The 17,126-nt window shown below is 38.3% G+C and overlaps 1 protein-coding gene across 2 annotated transcripts in view; it reads right to left on the reverse strand.

Annotated features, from left to right (window-relative positions):
* LOC126281265 (phosphoribosylformylglycinamidine synthase) overlaps positions 1 to 17,126 on the reverse strand; it is a 194,584-nt gene that overhangs the window by 151,942 nt on the left and 25,516 nt on the right. For both annotated transcript variants that reach the window (XM_049980080.1, XM_049980081.1), the window contains exon 3: positions 12,302 to 12,452. In XM_049980080.1, coding sequence (XP_049836037.1) covers positions 12,302 to 12,452 — 151 coding nt within the window. The remainder of the gene's footprint in view (positions 1 to 12,301; positions 12,453 to 17,126) is intronic.

Consider the following 17,126-nt stretch of genomic DNA (forward strand, 5'->3'; position numbering starts at 1 on the left):
GTAAGAAGGGCTATATGTGAAGCGTTCAGTGAATTCGAAAGTAAAATTCTATGTACCGACTTGACAGAAAATCCTAGGAAGTTCTGATCTTCTGTTAAATCAGTAAGTGGCTCGAAACAGCATATCCAGACACTCTGGGGCGATGATGGCATTGAAACAGAGGATGACACGTGTAAAGCTGAAATACTAAACACTTTTTTCCAAAGCTGTTTCACAGAGGAAGACCACACTGCAGTTCCTTCTCTAAATCCTCACACAAACGAAAAAATGGCTGACATTGAAATAAGTGTCCAAGGAATAGAAAAGCAACTGAAATCACTCAACAGAGGAAAGTCCACTGGACCTGATGAGATACCAATTCGATTCTACACAGAGTACGTGGAAGAACTTGCCCCCCCCCCCCCCCCCCCCTGTCTAACAGCCATGTACCGCAAGTCTCTAGAGGGAAAGAAGGTTCCTTATGATTGGAAAACAGCACAGGTAGTCCCAGTCTTCAAGAAGGGTCATCGAGCAGATGCGCAAAACTATAGACCTATATCTCTGACATCGATCTGTTGTAGAATTCTAGAACATGTTTTTTGCTGGCGTATCATGTCATTTCTGGAAACCCAGAATCTACTCTGTACAAATCAACATGGATTCCGGAAACAGCGATCATGTGAGGCCCAACTCGCTTTATTTGGTCATGAGACCCAGAAAATATCAGATACAGGCTCCCAGGTAGATGCTATTTTTCTTGACTTCCGGAAGGCGTTCGATACAGTTCCGCACTGTCGCCTGATAAACAAAGTAAGAGCCTATGGAGTATCAGACCAGCTGTGTAGCTGGATTGAAGAGTTTTTAGCAATCAGAACACAGCATGTTGTTCTCAATGGAGAGATGTCTACAGACAAAGTAACCTCTGGCGTGCCACAGGGGAGTGTTATGGGACCATTGCTTTTCACAATATATACAAATGACCTAGTAGATAGTGTCGGAAGTTCCATGCAGATTTTCGCGGATGATGCTGTAGTATACAGAGAAGTTCCAGCATTAGAAAATTGCAGTGAAATGCAGGAAGACCTGCAGCGGATAGGCACTTGGTGCAGGGAGTGGCAACTGACCATTAACATAGACAAATGTAATGTATTGCCAATACATAGAAAGAAGGATCCTTTATTGTATGATTATATGATAGCAGTTACTTCTGTAAAATATCTGGGAGTATGCATACAGAACGATTTGAAGTGGACTGATCATATAAAATTAATTGTTGGTAAGGTGGGTGCCAGGTTGAGATTCATTGGCAGAGTCCTTAGAAAATGTAGTCCATCAACAAAGGAGGTGGCTTGACCTATGTTTCAGTATTGTTCATCAGTGTGGGATCCATAAACGGTCGAGTTGACAGAGGAGATAGAGAAGATTCAAAGAAGAGTGGCGTGTTTCATCACAGGATTATTTGGTAAACGTGATAGCATTACGGAGATGTTTAGCAAACTCAAGTGGCAGACTCTGCAAGAGAGGCGCTCTGCACCACGGTGTAGCTTGCTGTCCAGGTTTCGAGAGGATGCGTTTCTGGATGAGGTATTGAATATATTCCTTCCCCATGCTTATACCTCCCAGGGAGATCATGAATGAAAAATTAGAGAGATTCGAGCGCGCACGGAGACTTTCAGACAGTCGTTCTTCCCGTGAACCATACGCGACTGGAACACGAAAGGGAGGTGCCCACCGTTAGGTGGCTTGTGAAGTATAAATGTAGATGTAGATATGCAGCACAAATGGTCACAGGTTTGTCTGATTCGTAGGAGAGTGTCACAAAGATACTGAAGGAACCAAATTGGAATACTCTTTAACAATGACATAAAATATCCCGAGAAAGTCGATTAACAATGTTTCAAGATAGGCTTTAAATGATGATCCTAGGAATATACTACAATCCCCTACATATCAGTGTCACAGGGATCGTGAGAATAAGATTAGAATAATCACTACACACACACACACACACACACACACACACACACACACACACACACACAGAGGCATTCAAACAATCATTCTTGCCACACTCCGTATGTGAATGGAATACGAAGAAACCCTAATAACTGGTACAGTGGGACATACCCTCTGCTATACACTTCATCATAGTTTGCAGATGTCGATGTACATTTATGCAATTCCTTGGAATCTTGGAATCTATGTTGCTTAATTAAATATTTTCTGGATTAACCTGAGCAGAATTCAATACAAAATGTGGGGGAAATGTTTAATCTAAAAATTTGCCTACATAACAGAAATATGACTCATCTCAACAGCTGTTCAAAGAATACAGGATCAATAGTTAAATAAAACTACTGCATTTCTAAATGTGTCTATGTATTACCTGTAATTCTTGTATTCCCTACTATATGTAACTGTGATGCATTTCATCAATTTAGTCTACTGCTAAAAAGTTAGGCCGGTTACGGATGTTCATGGAAATGATTAGGTACTTGTAAAGTGTGGAACATTAAACAGTGCACAATCTGGTTTGCCATATGTGCATATCTGGTGTAAATGACGTCAGCTCATAACTCTGACACGGCACTATGGTGAGTGCATGTCTCCACCTGCTGTGGAGGCCCATTTATGCTGTGACTAGGGTGACCAACTCTCCCATATTTCCCAGTACCTCCTGTATTATAGCAGTTTTTTAAAATCCCTTACTAACCGCCTGTTTCTCCTGTACTTTTTGTCTGTGATCACTGTAATAAATATTAATTTTGTGAACCACTATCAATAGTTCAAATTCCCTGACTGATAGATCTCGAAAAGATTTCTTATAATGTTGTTGTTGTTGCTGTCTTCAGTCCTGAGACTGGTTTGATGCAGCTCTCCATGCTACTCTATCCTGTGCAAGCTTCTTCATCTCCCAGTACCTACTGCAACCTACATCCTTCTGAGTCTGTTTAGTGTACTCATCTCTCGGTCTCCCTCTACGATTTTTACCCTCCACGCTGCCCTCCAATGCTAAATTTGTAATCCCTTGATGCCTCAAAACATGTCCTACCAACCGATCCCTTCTTCTAGTCAAGTTGTGCCACAAACTTCTCTTCTCCCCAATCCTATTCAATACCTCCTCATTAGTTACGTGATCTATCCACCTTATCTTCAGTATTCTTCTGTAGCACCACATTTCGAAAGCTTCTATTCTCTTCTTGTCTAAACTAGTTATCGTCCATGTTTCACTTCCATACATGGCTACATTTTATATCCTCTCTACTTCGACCATCATCAGTTATTTTACTTCCTAAATAGCAAAACTCCTTTACTACTTTAAGTGTCTCATTTCCTAATCTAATTCCCTCAGCATCAACCGATTTAATTCGACTACATTCCATTATCCTCGTTTTGCTTTTGTTGATGTTCATCTTATATCCTCCTTTCAAGACACTGTCCATTTCGTTCAACTGCTCTTCCAAGTCCTTTGCCGTCTCTGACAGAATTACAATGTCATTGGCGAACCTCAAAGTTTTTACTTCTTCTCCATGAATTTTAATACCTACTCCAAATTTTTCTTTTGTTTCCTTTACTGCTTGCTCAATATACAGATTGAATAACATCAGGGAGAGGCTACAACCCTGCCTCACTCCTTTCCCAACCATAATCACCATTATTGTCAACATAGTCTTTTTCTGTTTGAGCTTCTACAGAAAGAAGGCTGTTTGGCTCAAGGAAATGCAAGGAGTGGTGAAAGAATAACATAGCCTATGCATCTAGATGGGTTGTGAGAGAGGTGAACTGCACTTTTTTCAGTCAGTATTGGTAACCTATGGATCCACTCAACTCGTACCAGTCAGCAGCTATGGTATAAATAAGACATCTGTCTCTGATCTTGCTTCCTTCCTTAAGTAAGATATGGATGTAACAAGGACTTCAAGGAATTGCGGGAGCAGATTACAAAGATGTCCATGTTTAAACACACTCGTTACATTATTTATTTCTCAGTAAACTCAATAACACTTTGAAAGAGCCTGTACTGATAAACTGCTTATGTTGGCAGCAATCGAAAAGAGAGGACAGCATCACATCCAAAAAGGCATCTGGACCACGTATATTCTCAAATTTACAATCTTATCCTTTTTTTCAACCTTATTTGAAATGTTTTAAACTCTGACTGTATAGTAATATGTTGTACTAACACAATTAAGCCCTGTGATTAAAAAAACAAATTTCATAAAATTACTGTACTACAAATGATACATTTTTGTTTATGTGAATATATATTACCATAATTGTTCTATGCTGTCTGGAAGCATAGGACCTGGAAGAGCAGTTGAACAGAATGGACAGTGTCATGAAAGGAGGATATAAGATGAACATCAACAAAAGCAAAATGAGGATCATGGAATGTAGTTGAATTAAATCTGGTGATGCTGTGGGAATTAGATTAGTAAATGAGACACTTAAAGCAGTAGATTAGTTTTGCTATTTGGGGAGCAAAATAACTGATGATGGTCGAAGTAGAGAGGATATAACATGTAGACTGGCAATGCCAAAGAACATGTTTCTGAAGTGGACAAATTTGTTAACATCGTATATAGATTTAAATGTCAGGATGTCTTTTATGAAAGTATTTGTATGGTGTGCAACCCTGTATGGAAGTGGAACATGGACGATAAATAGTTTAGGCAAGAAGAGAATACAAAATATCGAAATGTGGTGCTACAGGCAAAAAGGTGGGAATTTAAGGAGATGGGACCTGGATAAACTGACTAAACCAGAGGTTGTACAAAGTTTCAGGGAGAGCATAAGGGAAGAATTGACAGGAATGGGGGAAAGAAATACTGTAGAAGAAGAATGGATAGCTTTGAGAGATGAAGTAGTGAAGGCAGCAGACGATCTAGTAGGTAAAAAAACAAGGGCTAGTAGAAATCCTTGGGTAACAGAAGAAATATTGAATTTTATTGACGAAAGGAGAAAATATAAAAATGCAGTAAATGAAGCACGCAAAAAGGAATACAAACGTCTCAAAAATGAGATCGACAGGAAGTGCAAAATGGCTAAGTAAGGATGGCTAAAGGACAAATGTAAGCATGTACAGGCATATACCACTAAGGGTAAGATAGGTGCTGCCTATAGGAAAACTAAAGTGACCTTTGAAGAAAAAAGTATCATGTTTATGAATATCAAGAGCATGGATGGAAAACCAGTTCTAAGCAAAGAAGGGAAAGCAGAAAGGTGGAAGGAGTATATAGAGGGTCTATACAAGGGCGATGTACTTGAGGACAATATTATGGAAATGGAAGAGGATGTAGATGACGATTAAATGGGAGACATAATACTGCGCGAAGAGTTTGACAGAGCACTGAAAGACCTGAGTCGAAACAAGGCCCCCAGAGTAGACAACATTCCATTGGAACTACTGACAGCCTTGGGAGAGCCAGTCGTGACAAAACTCTACCATCTGGTGAGCAAGATGTATGAGACAGGCAAAATACCCTCAGACTTCAAGAAGAATATAATAATTCCAATCCCAAAGAAAGCGTGTGCTGACATATGTCAAAATTACCGAACAATCAGTTTAATAAGTCACGGATGCAAAATACTAACACGAATTCTTTACAGACGAATGAAAAAACTGATAGAAGCTGACCTCGGGGAAGATCAGTTTGGATTCCACAGAAATATTGGAACACATGAGGCAATACTGACCCTATGACTTATCTTAGAAGCTAGATTAAGAAAAGGCAAACCTATGTTTCTATCATTTGTATACTTGGAAAAAGCTTTTGACAATGTTGACTGGAATACTCTCTTTCAAATTCTGAAGGTGGCAGGGGTAAAATACAGGAAGCGAAAGGCTATTTACAATTTGTACAGAAACCAGATGGCAGTTACAAGAGTCGAGGGACATGAAAGGGAAGCAGTGATATGGAAAGGAGTGAGACAGGGTTGTAGCCTATTCGCGATGTTATTCAATCTGTATATTAAGCAAGCAGTGAAGGAAACAAAAGAAAAATTCGGAGTAGGTATTAAAATCCATGAAGAAAAAATAAAAACTTTAAGGTTCGCCGATTACATTGTAATTCTGTCAGAGACAGCAAAGGACATGGAAGAGCAGTTGAACGGGTTGGACAGGGTCTTGAAATGAGGATGTAAGATGAACATCAACAAAAGCAAAACGAGGATAATGGAATGTAGTCGAATTAAGTCTGGTGATGCTCAGGGAATTAGATTAGGAAATGAGACACTTAAAGTAGTAAAGGAGTTTTGCTATTTGGGGAGCAAAATAACTGATGATGGTCGAAGTAGAGAGGATATAAAATGTAAATTCGCAATGGCAAGGAAAGCGTTTCTGATGAAGAGAAATTTGTTAACATCGAGTATAGATTTAAGTGTCAGGAAATCTTTTCTGAAAGTATTTGTATGGAGTGTAGCCATGTATGGAAGTGAAACATGGACGATAAATAATTTTGACAAGAAGAGAATAGAAGCTTTCGAAATGTGGTGCTACAGAAGAATGCTGAAAATTAGATGGGTAGATCACGTAACTAATGAGGAAGTATTGAATAGGATTGGGGAGAAGAGGAGTTTGTGGCACAACTTGACCAGAAGAAGGGATCGGTTGGTAGGACATGTTCTGAGGCATCAAGGGATCACCAATTTAGTATTGGAGGGCAGCGTGGAGGGTAAAGATCGTAGAGGGAGACCAAGAGATGAATACACTAAGCAGATTCAGAAGGATGTAGGTTGCAGCAGGTACTGGGAGATGAAGAAGCTTGCACAGGGTAGAGTAGCATGGAGAGCTGCATCAAACCAGTCTCCAGACTAAAGACCACAACAACAATTGTTCTATCATGCTGCTGAATGAATTTCACTTTTTGTAAATTATTTTCGATTTAATATTATATGTTTCGATCTTGGTATGACTATATTTTTATTGACATACTTTGGAACAATGTTAAATGTGTGCGACGTGTGTTTTCTATAAGGAAGGGAGGAAGGAGGAATGTAAAGTTTTCCTGCTTAGTTATTGGACAAATTGTAAATTCGAGTTGCACACAAATGGATTGTATTTCTCTGAGTGAACATTGTAATTGATGGCAGCAAGGCATCTAGGACTATTAAAAATGAAAATTACATACAAATCAGTTTGTCGTATATGTTATTCAAGAAACACGTCAACATAATAGGTTTCCTGATCTACAAGAGAATCTGGGTTCTAGACAGAAGAATTTCGAGCAACGGATTGAAGGAGATCCTCAATAACACGATGAGTATTTTTTCTTTAACACTACCACTAGACCTGGCCAATAGTTTTTACTCCATGAACATGTACTACAATTAATGGTCATCCAATTGTGCGTAACATAGGAGATCATTAAAACAATCAATATGAACTATTTTGATTTGCAAAGTCTTCCTTCCATAATCGTACCTACTATACCATTCTGGGCTCACACGGATTCTCATTTGTTATAATGTGAATCAGCTTTCATTGTGTGTTCTCACAGTGAAAACAAAGAGGTAAAAATGTCACAAAGCAAGAAACATGCTGTCTTTTAATTTACACCACATGAGTCTTATTAGGAACTTTTGCAGTCCAAAAACTTTACCTTGGTTTGCAGAGTTAACCAAAAATATGATAAAGTATGACATAATAGAGTAAAAGTAAACAAAGCAAGCCAGTTCTTTAATTTTTTTATTTTTACATCTCCATTGTCACCCAATCCAAGAAAATGTGATGTAGTTGTGCTGTTCAAATTTATTGCAATTATATTCCCCTTAAAGTTATGGTAAGATGTTGGTCATTCCCTTACATCCATGATCAAATGTTCATTGCCCTAGCTTTGACATTGAGGTTTGGCAGTGCCTTGGAAGCCACAGAGGACACAGGAGATAATGTAAAAACGTGAGCAGCTGCAGATTATACATAAGTACAGTCATTCTGTAAGGTCAGGACAGTACAGCAATACATGTTATGACCTATTGTGATACACAAATTAAGATAGTTATGTATCATCTGCAGCTGTAAGTGAAATTGTACAGACGAAACATAGTGAGTATAATACAGGATTTTCACAAAACTGGTTACTTTATTTCAGTAACTTAAATATATCAGAGCTCTCTTTCAGCACCCATCCACTACAAAAGGTGAAGAAATTACATGTCACAGGCCAGTGGTGTTGCACAGCAGGTGCTTTACAGGAAATAGCTTCAAGAATGGTGACCCCAAGATACTGGTAATGTAAAATTTAGCATACATATCACTCAGGTGACAGATCGTGCATGGTCTGGAACACAACATACTAACCCAATTCATATGTAACACCCCAACATGTAAACTAAATAAACAGTAAACTGAGAAAAACATGTTTCATATTATGAGTATTAAGAAACTGTATATCACATGATAATCTAAGGCCAATACATTGCTTATCTCCGCTCCATATTGAGTACAGCATAGTTTTTTGGGGAAATTGAGGAACAAGTTTGAGATCATTTACATTACAAATAAAGATTATTAGACTAATGAAAGGGATAGATGATCATGCAAGGCACTATTTCAGAAAAATAAAATATTGCCACTTCCACGTCTTTACACAACAGAAAATATAATTATTCTGAAAGAACAATTAAACAGTAGCAATCCATTCATCACCTGAAATAAGCCTTTCACAGCTACATCTACATCTACATCTACATGACTACTCTGCAATTCACATTTAAGTGCTTGGCAGAGGGTTCATCGAACCACAATCATACTATCTCTCTACTATTCCACTCCCGAACAGCGAGCGGGAAAAACGAACACCTAAACCTTTCTGTTCGAGCTCTGATTTCTCTTATTTTATTTTGATGATCATTCCTACCTATGTAGGTTGGGCTCAACAAAATATTTTCGCATTCGGAAGAGAAAGTTGGTGACTGAAATTTCGTAAAAAGGTCTCGCCGCGACGAAAAACGTCTATGCTGTAATGACTTCCATCCCAACTAGAGTATCATATCTGCCACACTCTCTCCCCTATAAAACGAGCTGCCCTTTTTTGCACCCTTTCGATGTCCTCCGTCAATCCCACCTGGTAAGGATCCCACACCGCGCAGCAATATTCTAACAGAGGACGAACGAGTGTAGTGTAAGCTGTCTCTTTAGTGGACTTGTTGCATCTTCTAAGTGTCCTGCCAATGAAACGCAACCTTTGGCTACCACACAAGACAAATGTTGTACTTTTACAACAGACAAATACAGCACTATTACGGAAAGGCATACTCCATCCTGACATCAAACTATATAATGCATTACCAAAATCCACAAAAATAATCATGGACAGAAAAAATTTCAAATCAGCAGTGAAAGATTGCTTGGTCAAACACTACTTTTATAGATTATAGGAATACCTATTTAAAAAAAAAACTGCAGCACCAATTAAGATTGTTTTTGTAAAGTATATAAAGTAATAAAATGTCGTGTAAGATTACCTTTTGCGAAACTGATGTGTGAAAAAATTTCTAGAAATGTGTATAGTAACCAAGGAAGGTACAATATCCATACACTACAGTCCTAGAGTCATGTGCTATTTATAACTTGTACAGAAACCAGATGGTAGATGGCAGTTATAAGAGTCGAGGAGCATGAAAGAAAAGCAGTGGTTGAGAAGGGTGTGGGACAGGGTTGTTGCCTATCCCTGATGTTATTCAATCTGTACATTGAACAAGCAATAAAGGAAACAATAGAAAAAATTGGAGAAGGAATTAAAGTTCAGGGAGAAGAAATAAAAACTTTGAGGTTTGCCGCGACATTGTAATTCTGTCAGAGACAGCAAAAGACTTGGAAGAGCAGTTAAACGGAATGGACAGTAACTTCAATGGAGGATATAAGATCAATATCCACAGAAGGAAAAAAAAGGATAATGGAATGCACTCAAATTAAATCAGGTGATGCTGAAGGGATTAAATTAGGAAATAAGACACTTAAAATAGTAGATAACTTTTGCTGTCTAGGTAACAAAATAATGGATGATGGCCAAAGTAGAGAGGATATAAAATGTAGACGCAATGGCAAGGAAAGCATTTCTGAAGAAGACAAATCTATTAACACTGAATATAGATTTAAGTATTACGAAGTCTTTTCTGAAAGTATTTGTACGGAGTATAACCATGCATGGAAGTCAAACATTGACAATGAACAGTTTAGAGAAGAGGAGAATAAAAGACTTTGAAATGTGGTACTATAAAAGCATGCTGAAGATTACATGGGTTGGTCATGTAACAAATGAATTACTGAATAGAACTGATGAGAACAGAAATTTGTGGCACAACCTGAATGGGAGGAGGGATCAGTTAACAGGACACATTCTGAGACATCAAGGGATCAACAATTTAGTATTGGAGAAAAGTGTATATGTATGTGTGCGTGTGGGGGCAGGTGAGATAAAAATTGTATAGAGAGATCAAGAGATGAATGCAATAAGCAGATTCAGAAGGCTGTAAGTTGCTGCAATCATTCAGGGATAAAGAGGCTCGCACAGGATAGAGTGGCATGGAGAACTGCATCAAATTAGTCTTTGGATAGAAGATCAAAATAACAATTCCCATTGAGTTTTAACCTGAATTTTCCACATCCTAATAAATAATGGTATGCTTCTGAATGAAAGTACGTAATTGCAGATGTCTTTGTAGGTACCTTAAAGCTCACAATAGAAGAATATTTCAAGGTCATTGTCTGCACTGAATGAGCTTTGAGAAAGCCAAATGCTTTGAAAATTACCGAAATGCTGAGGCTAAAACTATGTAGTGACAATCCACAATGTAATCACAATTTACTTTGACTGCGGGAAAGACATACCACTGTCTCAACAGTAAGGGCAAGATTAATTTCCCATGGCTTTCAACTCTGAATCTACTTTACAGTGGAAGACTCAGGATTATGAGGGAGATGAGGTCAAATTCCTGGATCCAATACAAAAGCAATTTTATGAAACTCTGAATGTGACCTAAAAATGGTGAAAGTGCCTTCATTCTTTATTCATGGCTCATAACTAAACTTTTATGTTTACTGTTATTGAACTTCTGGCTTAAGACAGTAACCATAAATTCTCTTGTAGTAACTAATGTGTTGCACTTCTTACATGCTGGTTACTTAGGGTGGCATTGAAGAACCTGCCGGCAATGGGCACTACAATTTTCAGGAAAGAAAACATGTATGTGACATGGTATCAAATTATATGTTTCATACTGTTCAGCGATATTTCACCACAAGGAACAAAAATCTTGATGAAAATACATCTTTGAGACCCATATAAATTCCTGTTTTACCATTTTATCCCAAGAATACAGTTGCTAAGACATTTTTATGAACCAAATGTATTTTTCCTGTTTCAGTAAACATTCTGTAAAGTGTGTTACATAGTATTATTCACACACATGCTTCAAATGGTGTCAACAAACATTACTCAGGAATGCTGAACCCACACTATAATGAATAGCAGTGACAAATGAAAATTTGTGCCAACTGAGTTTCAAACCCAAATTTCCTGCTTTTTGCTAGCAAGATGCTTTGATTTCATTACCATCTAACCTCTGGCTCTAGTGTTCAGAAAACATTGGTGGAAGTATTGGTGATAGTGAAAGTTTGAGTCAGGCCTGGAGTCATGCTCAAACAGCCTGATGGTTGAGGTGTTGAAACAAGCAGCAAAACTGTGTTCAGATTCTGGTCTGGAACAAATTTTCAATTTTCAAAGGCTGTTCTTTGAACATCAGGTCCAGCATAAAAAATATCCAGAGAATAAATGGCCAAGTGAAATATTCTGTCTAATTTGGAGTAAAAGAAAGGAAAGAATTAACTCAGTGAGTGTGATTAATGCTGGGTACATGGCTGGAGTGAAGTTTTTTTTAGTCATTACAAACAACAAAGCAAAAGACAGGCCCAACAACACATTCAGAATAGCAAGAAGCAAGGAAGACTGGTCAGAGTTCAAGGTCATGGCTCTGCCACAGAAAACAATGCGATATTTGCTCAAAGTGATTCTGAGAAACATAAAAACCTAAATTGGGATTGGCAGTTTAAAGCAAACTTCTCCCAAATCTAAACATAACCAACACTTGGTATAAGACAGAACAGCAAGAAAAAATGACTAATGCAGTGACAAATGTTCTACGATGTTTTCTAATATACTTTTATTGTTGCAGTAAGAATACTTTTTTTGTATTTATTTCTAAGGCATCCAGTACTCTTCAGCCATTTCTAGCCTACCAAGACTGCTATTAAAGCTGTGTGGTATCTTTACAGATGACATACAGTTAGCATATGTGTAGAATTGTCTGCTGACAGACAAACCTTATTTTCAAGATCATCAGTCATCACAACATCTTCGTGTCTCCAAGACAGCAGATACCTCGTAGAGGCTTCAAGCCTTGTTATTTGTTGGAGACCCACAGATTTACACATTGAGACTGCATTACTTGAAAATGCTGTAGAAAAGTTTAACCTGCAATAAACATTTATAATATGTTAGTCCTCAAGCACACATTCGAAATGCAAGAATTAATGTTACAAGATAGATTCTGAGGAAAAAAACACATAAACCCTGAGACAACTTTTATGTTCATTATTTGCAATAAAAGACCTCTTACAAATAATACAACAATAATTGTGTGAAAATGCAACTCCAGTAATGTTACTTGAGACAAACCTATTTCATTCCACAAACCAGGTACATGGTATGATTTGTAACTATCACTTCTAGATACAACCATAGCAAGACTGGGGTAGGCAATCTGTGCTAGCACACATAGTACCTGCATCTGTTGGTTACCCAGAAATGCTGTCACAGAATTATCTGTCAGTGTTTATGTTTTTAGTACATATTTAAAGTACCCGAGTTAACTGAAAATCCCCTAACATAATATATACTGACCAATTTGTTTTCTGTGTGCAAAACGCATGAAAGTGGTGTATCATTTGGTACAGGAATAGTGAAGTTGGTGGAGAACAATGAGTGATGACAAGGAAAGAAAATATTTAGATTGATTAAAGATGGGTGTGATGATATGTTTCTGATGATATGCAGAGTGGGTCATCTGTCATTTCTGAAGACTCGGTGCAAAAAGTTGATGCAAAAGGTCAATAAAACAGACTCTTTACTATCTCCAAGTCATTTACTCTGATTACTCGAATTCCAAGAAGTGTTCTTAACTAAATTCTTAGAGAATGCTTCCACTATTAGAAACTGTGTTCATGTCAGGTACTGAAAATTCCCAAACTGACATGGATGAAACAGACGAGTATTCAATACTTCAAATTCCCTCGAGTGCCACAGTAATGAAGGTGACGAGTTTTCAAGTCAAACTGTCACTGGGGAAAAAATGTTCATGGCTTATGCTACACTTGAATGTAAACAACAATCTGTGGAATCGAGACACTCAACATCACCAAACTGTGTGAAGTTCAAGCAAAGATTTTCAGTTAAAAAAAAAAACATCTGTGCACCATGTTTCTGGATTTTCAGGGGTGTTGTCTGTACATGTTATGTCCTACAATTACACAATCAACTCTGAAAATTCCAGTACTACCAATACATGCTGAAAACAGTAACTACTACTTCCTAGTAACTTCCCAGTAACTATTACTTCATTCTCTGGAGAGGGAGGGGAAAGGGAAGCATACCACAGGGTGTGAGGGACAAACCTGTCATGAGGACTGGAATTGCAACTCCTGAAAGGTATATACCACCCGGATGTTCTGTCTCTTTGACATTTTACAGTGTTCTCAAGTGAAACGATCAATGTTAAAATATTTGTGAGGTAGTAACTACAATGCACAGAGCAATCCAAAACAAAAGGCAATCCTATGATTGGAACAACTTGATCATGCTGCATGTGACCCTGATCTAGCGTCTTAGTGATAACAAATTTGTTCCAGCACTTACGGAACCATGGCAACAATGATAATGTCAAAACGGTCATAGTGACAGAACAAAAATTAAGTGTGACAAATATGTAATGAGAAGTGGAATTTATGATGCCATAGAGGAATTTAATTAAGTGTGGCTAGCTCTAATATACCAACATTTAGGTGCAGTAAAGGATAGTACTTATTGTAGTTCTACATATGTCTCAGAGGCTCCTGGGTGTTAGTGAGTTGATGCTGCACAACCTAAGGAACACAAGAAGTACACTACGCAATGGGCGGCACACTGTGGTTACCGATCACTGTAGATTTGCATAGCGTAATCTTCCAATTAATCAGCAAGGCACAGCATTCTACAAGCTAAAAAGGCTCACTATGACAGTAAAATAAATAAAATTTAATGTCATTTCATTGGTGGCAGTCCGCAAATTCAAATCAGGCTGATGTAGTTTTCAACAAACCATTGTTCACCTATGTTGTGTGCCATTTCTCATAACCAAAAAAATTAATTACTGAAGCAAGTCTACCACAAACAGTAAAAAGGGTTCTGAAAGTGTGCAACCTGACTAAATTTTGAGTGGCATTAACAAAGGAGCTGAAATGTAGTTGCTGAATTATCACTGGAAGTTAAATTAAAATTAAAACTAATATTTATCCAAAAGGCAAGGATTTCTGCCATTTAAACCATGCAATAGGGCCTCGCAAATTGGGTGAATTACATTCAGAACTATCCAGAAATTGAAATTTTAGGATGATATAACATTATGGAAAGGATAGATTGTTGCTCACCACATGCAGGAGATGCTGAGTCACAGACAGTGTCTGAAAGCAGTGGCCATATGCATGAGAGTTGGGCTTTTGTGTGTGTGTGTGTGTGTTTTGTTTACTTCAGAAGAAGGCCTCTTGGCTGAAAGCATACTTGTTTAACAGTCTCTCTGTTGTCCCTGTGTGCAGCTCCACACTTTTAGTATAAAAACACAAGTGACTTAAAAATTTGTGTCGTAATAAACAGCTGAGAAAATACTGAAAGAAGTAGTGGGATGAACAACCAAAGAGAAGTGTGGTATTGTAGTGAAGGAATATTGTTGAGGATCCTAGAAAAACAACTTGACTGTACAAAATAATACACAAGAAATAATAATACTGACACATAAGATCTGAAATTGAGTGCCAATTACAAGAGCAAGAACTGAAACTTCACACTGAAAGCATGTATAAAGACAACACAAGAAAGTTCAGATGAAGTTGAACTGAGTACCTCAGCAGAGAGAGAGAGAGAGAGAGAGAGAGAGAGAGAGAGAGAGAGAGAGAGAGAGAACTCTCTACATAGACTTCTAGAAGATATAAGTCATGAACAATAAATAACTGCAGGAAGTGGGAGTCAGAGTCATGATCTGCATGTCACCAGCCAGCAACTGTAATTATCACACCATTTGTCTGCAGATATTAGGCAGCTGTCATCCTGTGACTGATGCTGCATCACAAAATTACTTCCATTGCCAGTTTTGACTGAGGCATTTTCCCACAATTAGAGATCATTACATGCGGTGTCCCATGCTTCAAGTAGTCTGTGGAGTTTTGGCCCTCAATACAGACAACTTTGCAAGTAATGCAGTCAGTGCACACTATTGTCTACTTGTTGCCATTTGTTGACCTGGGGAACCTCCCCAAAAGGTCAATTCCAGTCTGATGAAATGGAGCAACTCCAAGAGTAAATGGCAGCAGGTGACCACAGTTAACTGAGGCACACATTTGTGCTGTTGGCACTTCCTTCACTGCCTTGCACTGTGCCTGACATCAGTATAGACCTGGCCAATGTTACCACCTGCTATGGTTCCTGTCAAAGGTCTTTGCAGCTCTCTAATGACCCGACATCAGAGCAATGTGTAAGTACTTCAGCATGTCTGAATTTAAATGAGCTAGGATGATGGGCAACCACTTCTGTCCAACTAGCTCCCAAATTCTTTTGTACAGCATTCCATCAGTTAACGTGAATTCTCCTTTGACAACTTCTTCCTTCTGCACAGTCTCAATGTCTTCAGTAATGCTGGGTCCTCCTCTTGTTCAGCTGCAGTGTTTGTCGGAGCAACGATGAATTGCATATCACCAGTGCTGTAATAGTATTTCAACGGAACCTGTGAAAGGCAGTCAGCTTATTTGTGTCTGCATCCACTTTCATATCCTACTGTGACATCATAATCCTAAAGTTTCAGACTCCATCTCGCAAGTCATCCTGATGGACCCTTTAGGCTCTTCAAGCAACATAATAAACAGTGGTTAGTCACAACAGCAGGGACAACAGTCTGGATGATTGACTGAGCTGGCCTTGTAACATCAACCAAAACGGCGTTGCTGTGATGGTACTGCGAATAACAGAAAGCAAGGGAAAACTACGGACATAATTTTCCCCAAGGGCAGGTAGGTCTATTGTATGGTTAAACGATGATGCATCCTCTTGGGTAAAATATTTTGGATGTAAAATAGTCCCCCATTTGGATCTCTGGGTGGGGACTACCCACGAGGATGTCATTATCAGGAGAAACAAAACTGCGTTCTAAGGATTGGACAGTGGAATGTTAGACCCCTTAATCGAGTAGGTAGATAACCAAATTTAAAAAGGAAAATGGATAGGTTGAAGTTAGGTATAGTGGGAATTAGTGAATTTTGGTGGTAGCACAAACATGACTTCTTGTCAGGTGAAAACAGGGTTATAAATACAAATTCAAATATGGATAATGCAGGAGTGGGTTTAATAATGAATAAGAAAATGAGAATGTAGATAAGCCACTTTGAACAGCATATTGAATGCTTTATTGTAGCCAAGATAGACATAAAGCCCACACCCCTGACAATAGTACAAGATTAGATGCCAATTAAGTCCGCAGATGCTGAAGAGATTTAAGACGCGAGATAAGTATAAATAGGTGAAAATGTACAGGGAGAAAGGTATCAAAGAGGAAGCCACCTGGTAGAAATTTGCACAGAGCATTATTTAATCATTGCTAACACTTGCCTTAAGAATCATAAATGAAGGTCGTGTATGTGGAAGAGACCTGGAGATACTGAAATGTTTCAGATTGATCATATAATGGTCAGACAGAGATTTAGAAACCAGACTTTAAATTGTATACATTTTTAGGAGAAGCTGTTGACTCTGACCACAATTTATTAGTTATGAACTGCAGGCGAAAAACTGAAGAAATCGGGAAAAGGTAGGAAATTAAGAAGATGGGACCCGTATAAGTTGAAAGAT

The sequence above is a fragment of the Schistocerca gregaria genome, chromosome 7, assembly GCF_023897955.1.
Source record: "Schistocerca gregaria isolate iqSchGreg1 chromosome 7, iqSchGreg1.2, whole genome shotgun sequence".
NCBI classification, from domain to species: Eukaryota; Metazoa; Arthropoda; class Insecta; order Orthoptera; family Acrididae; genus Schistocerca; species Schistocerca gregaria.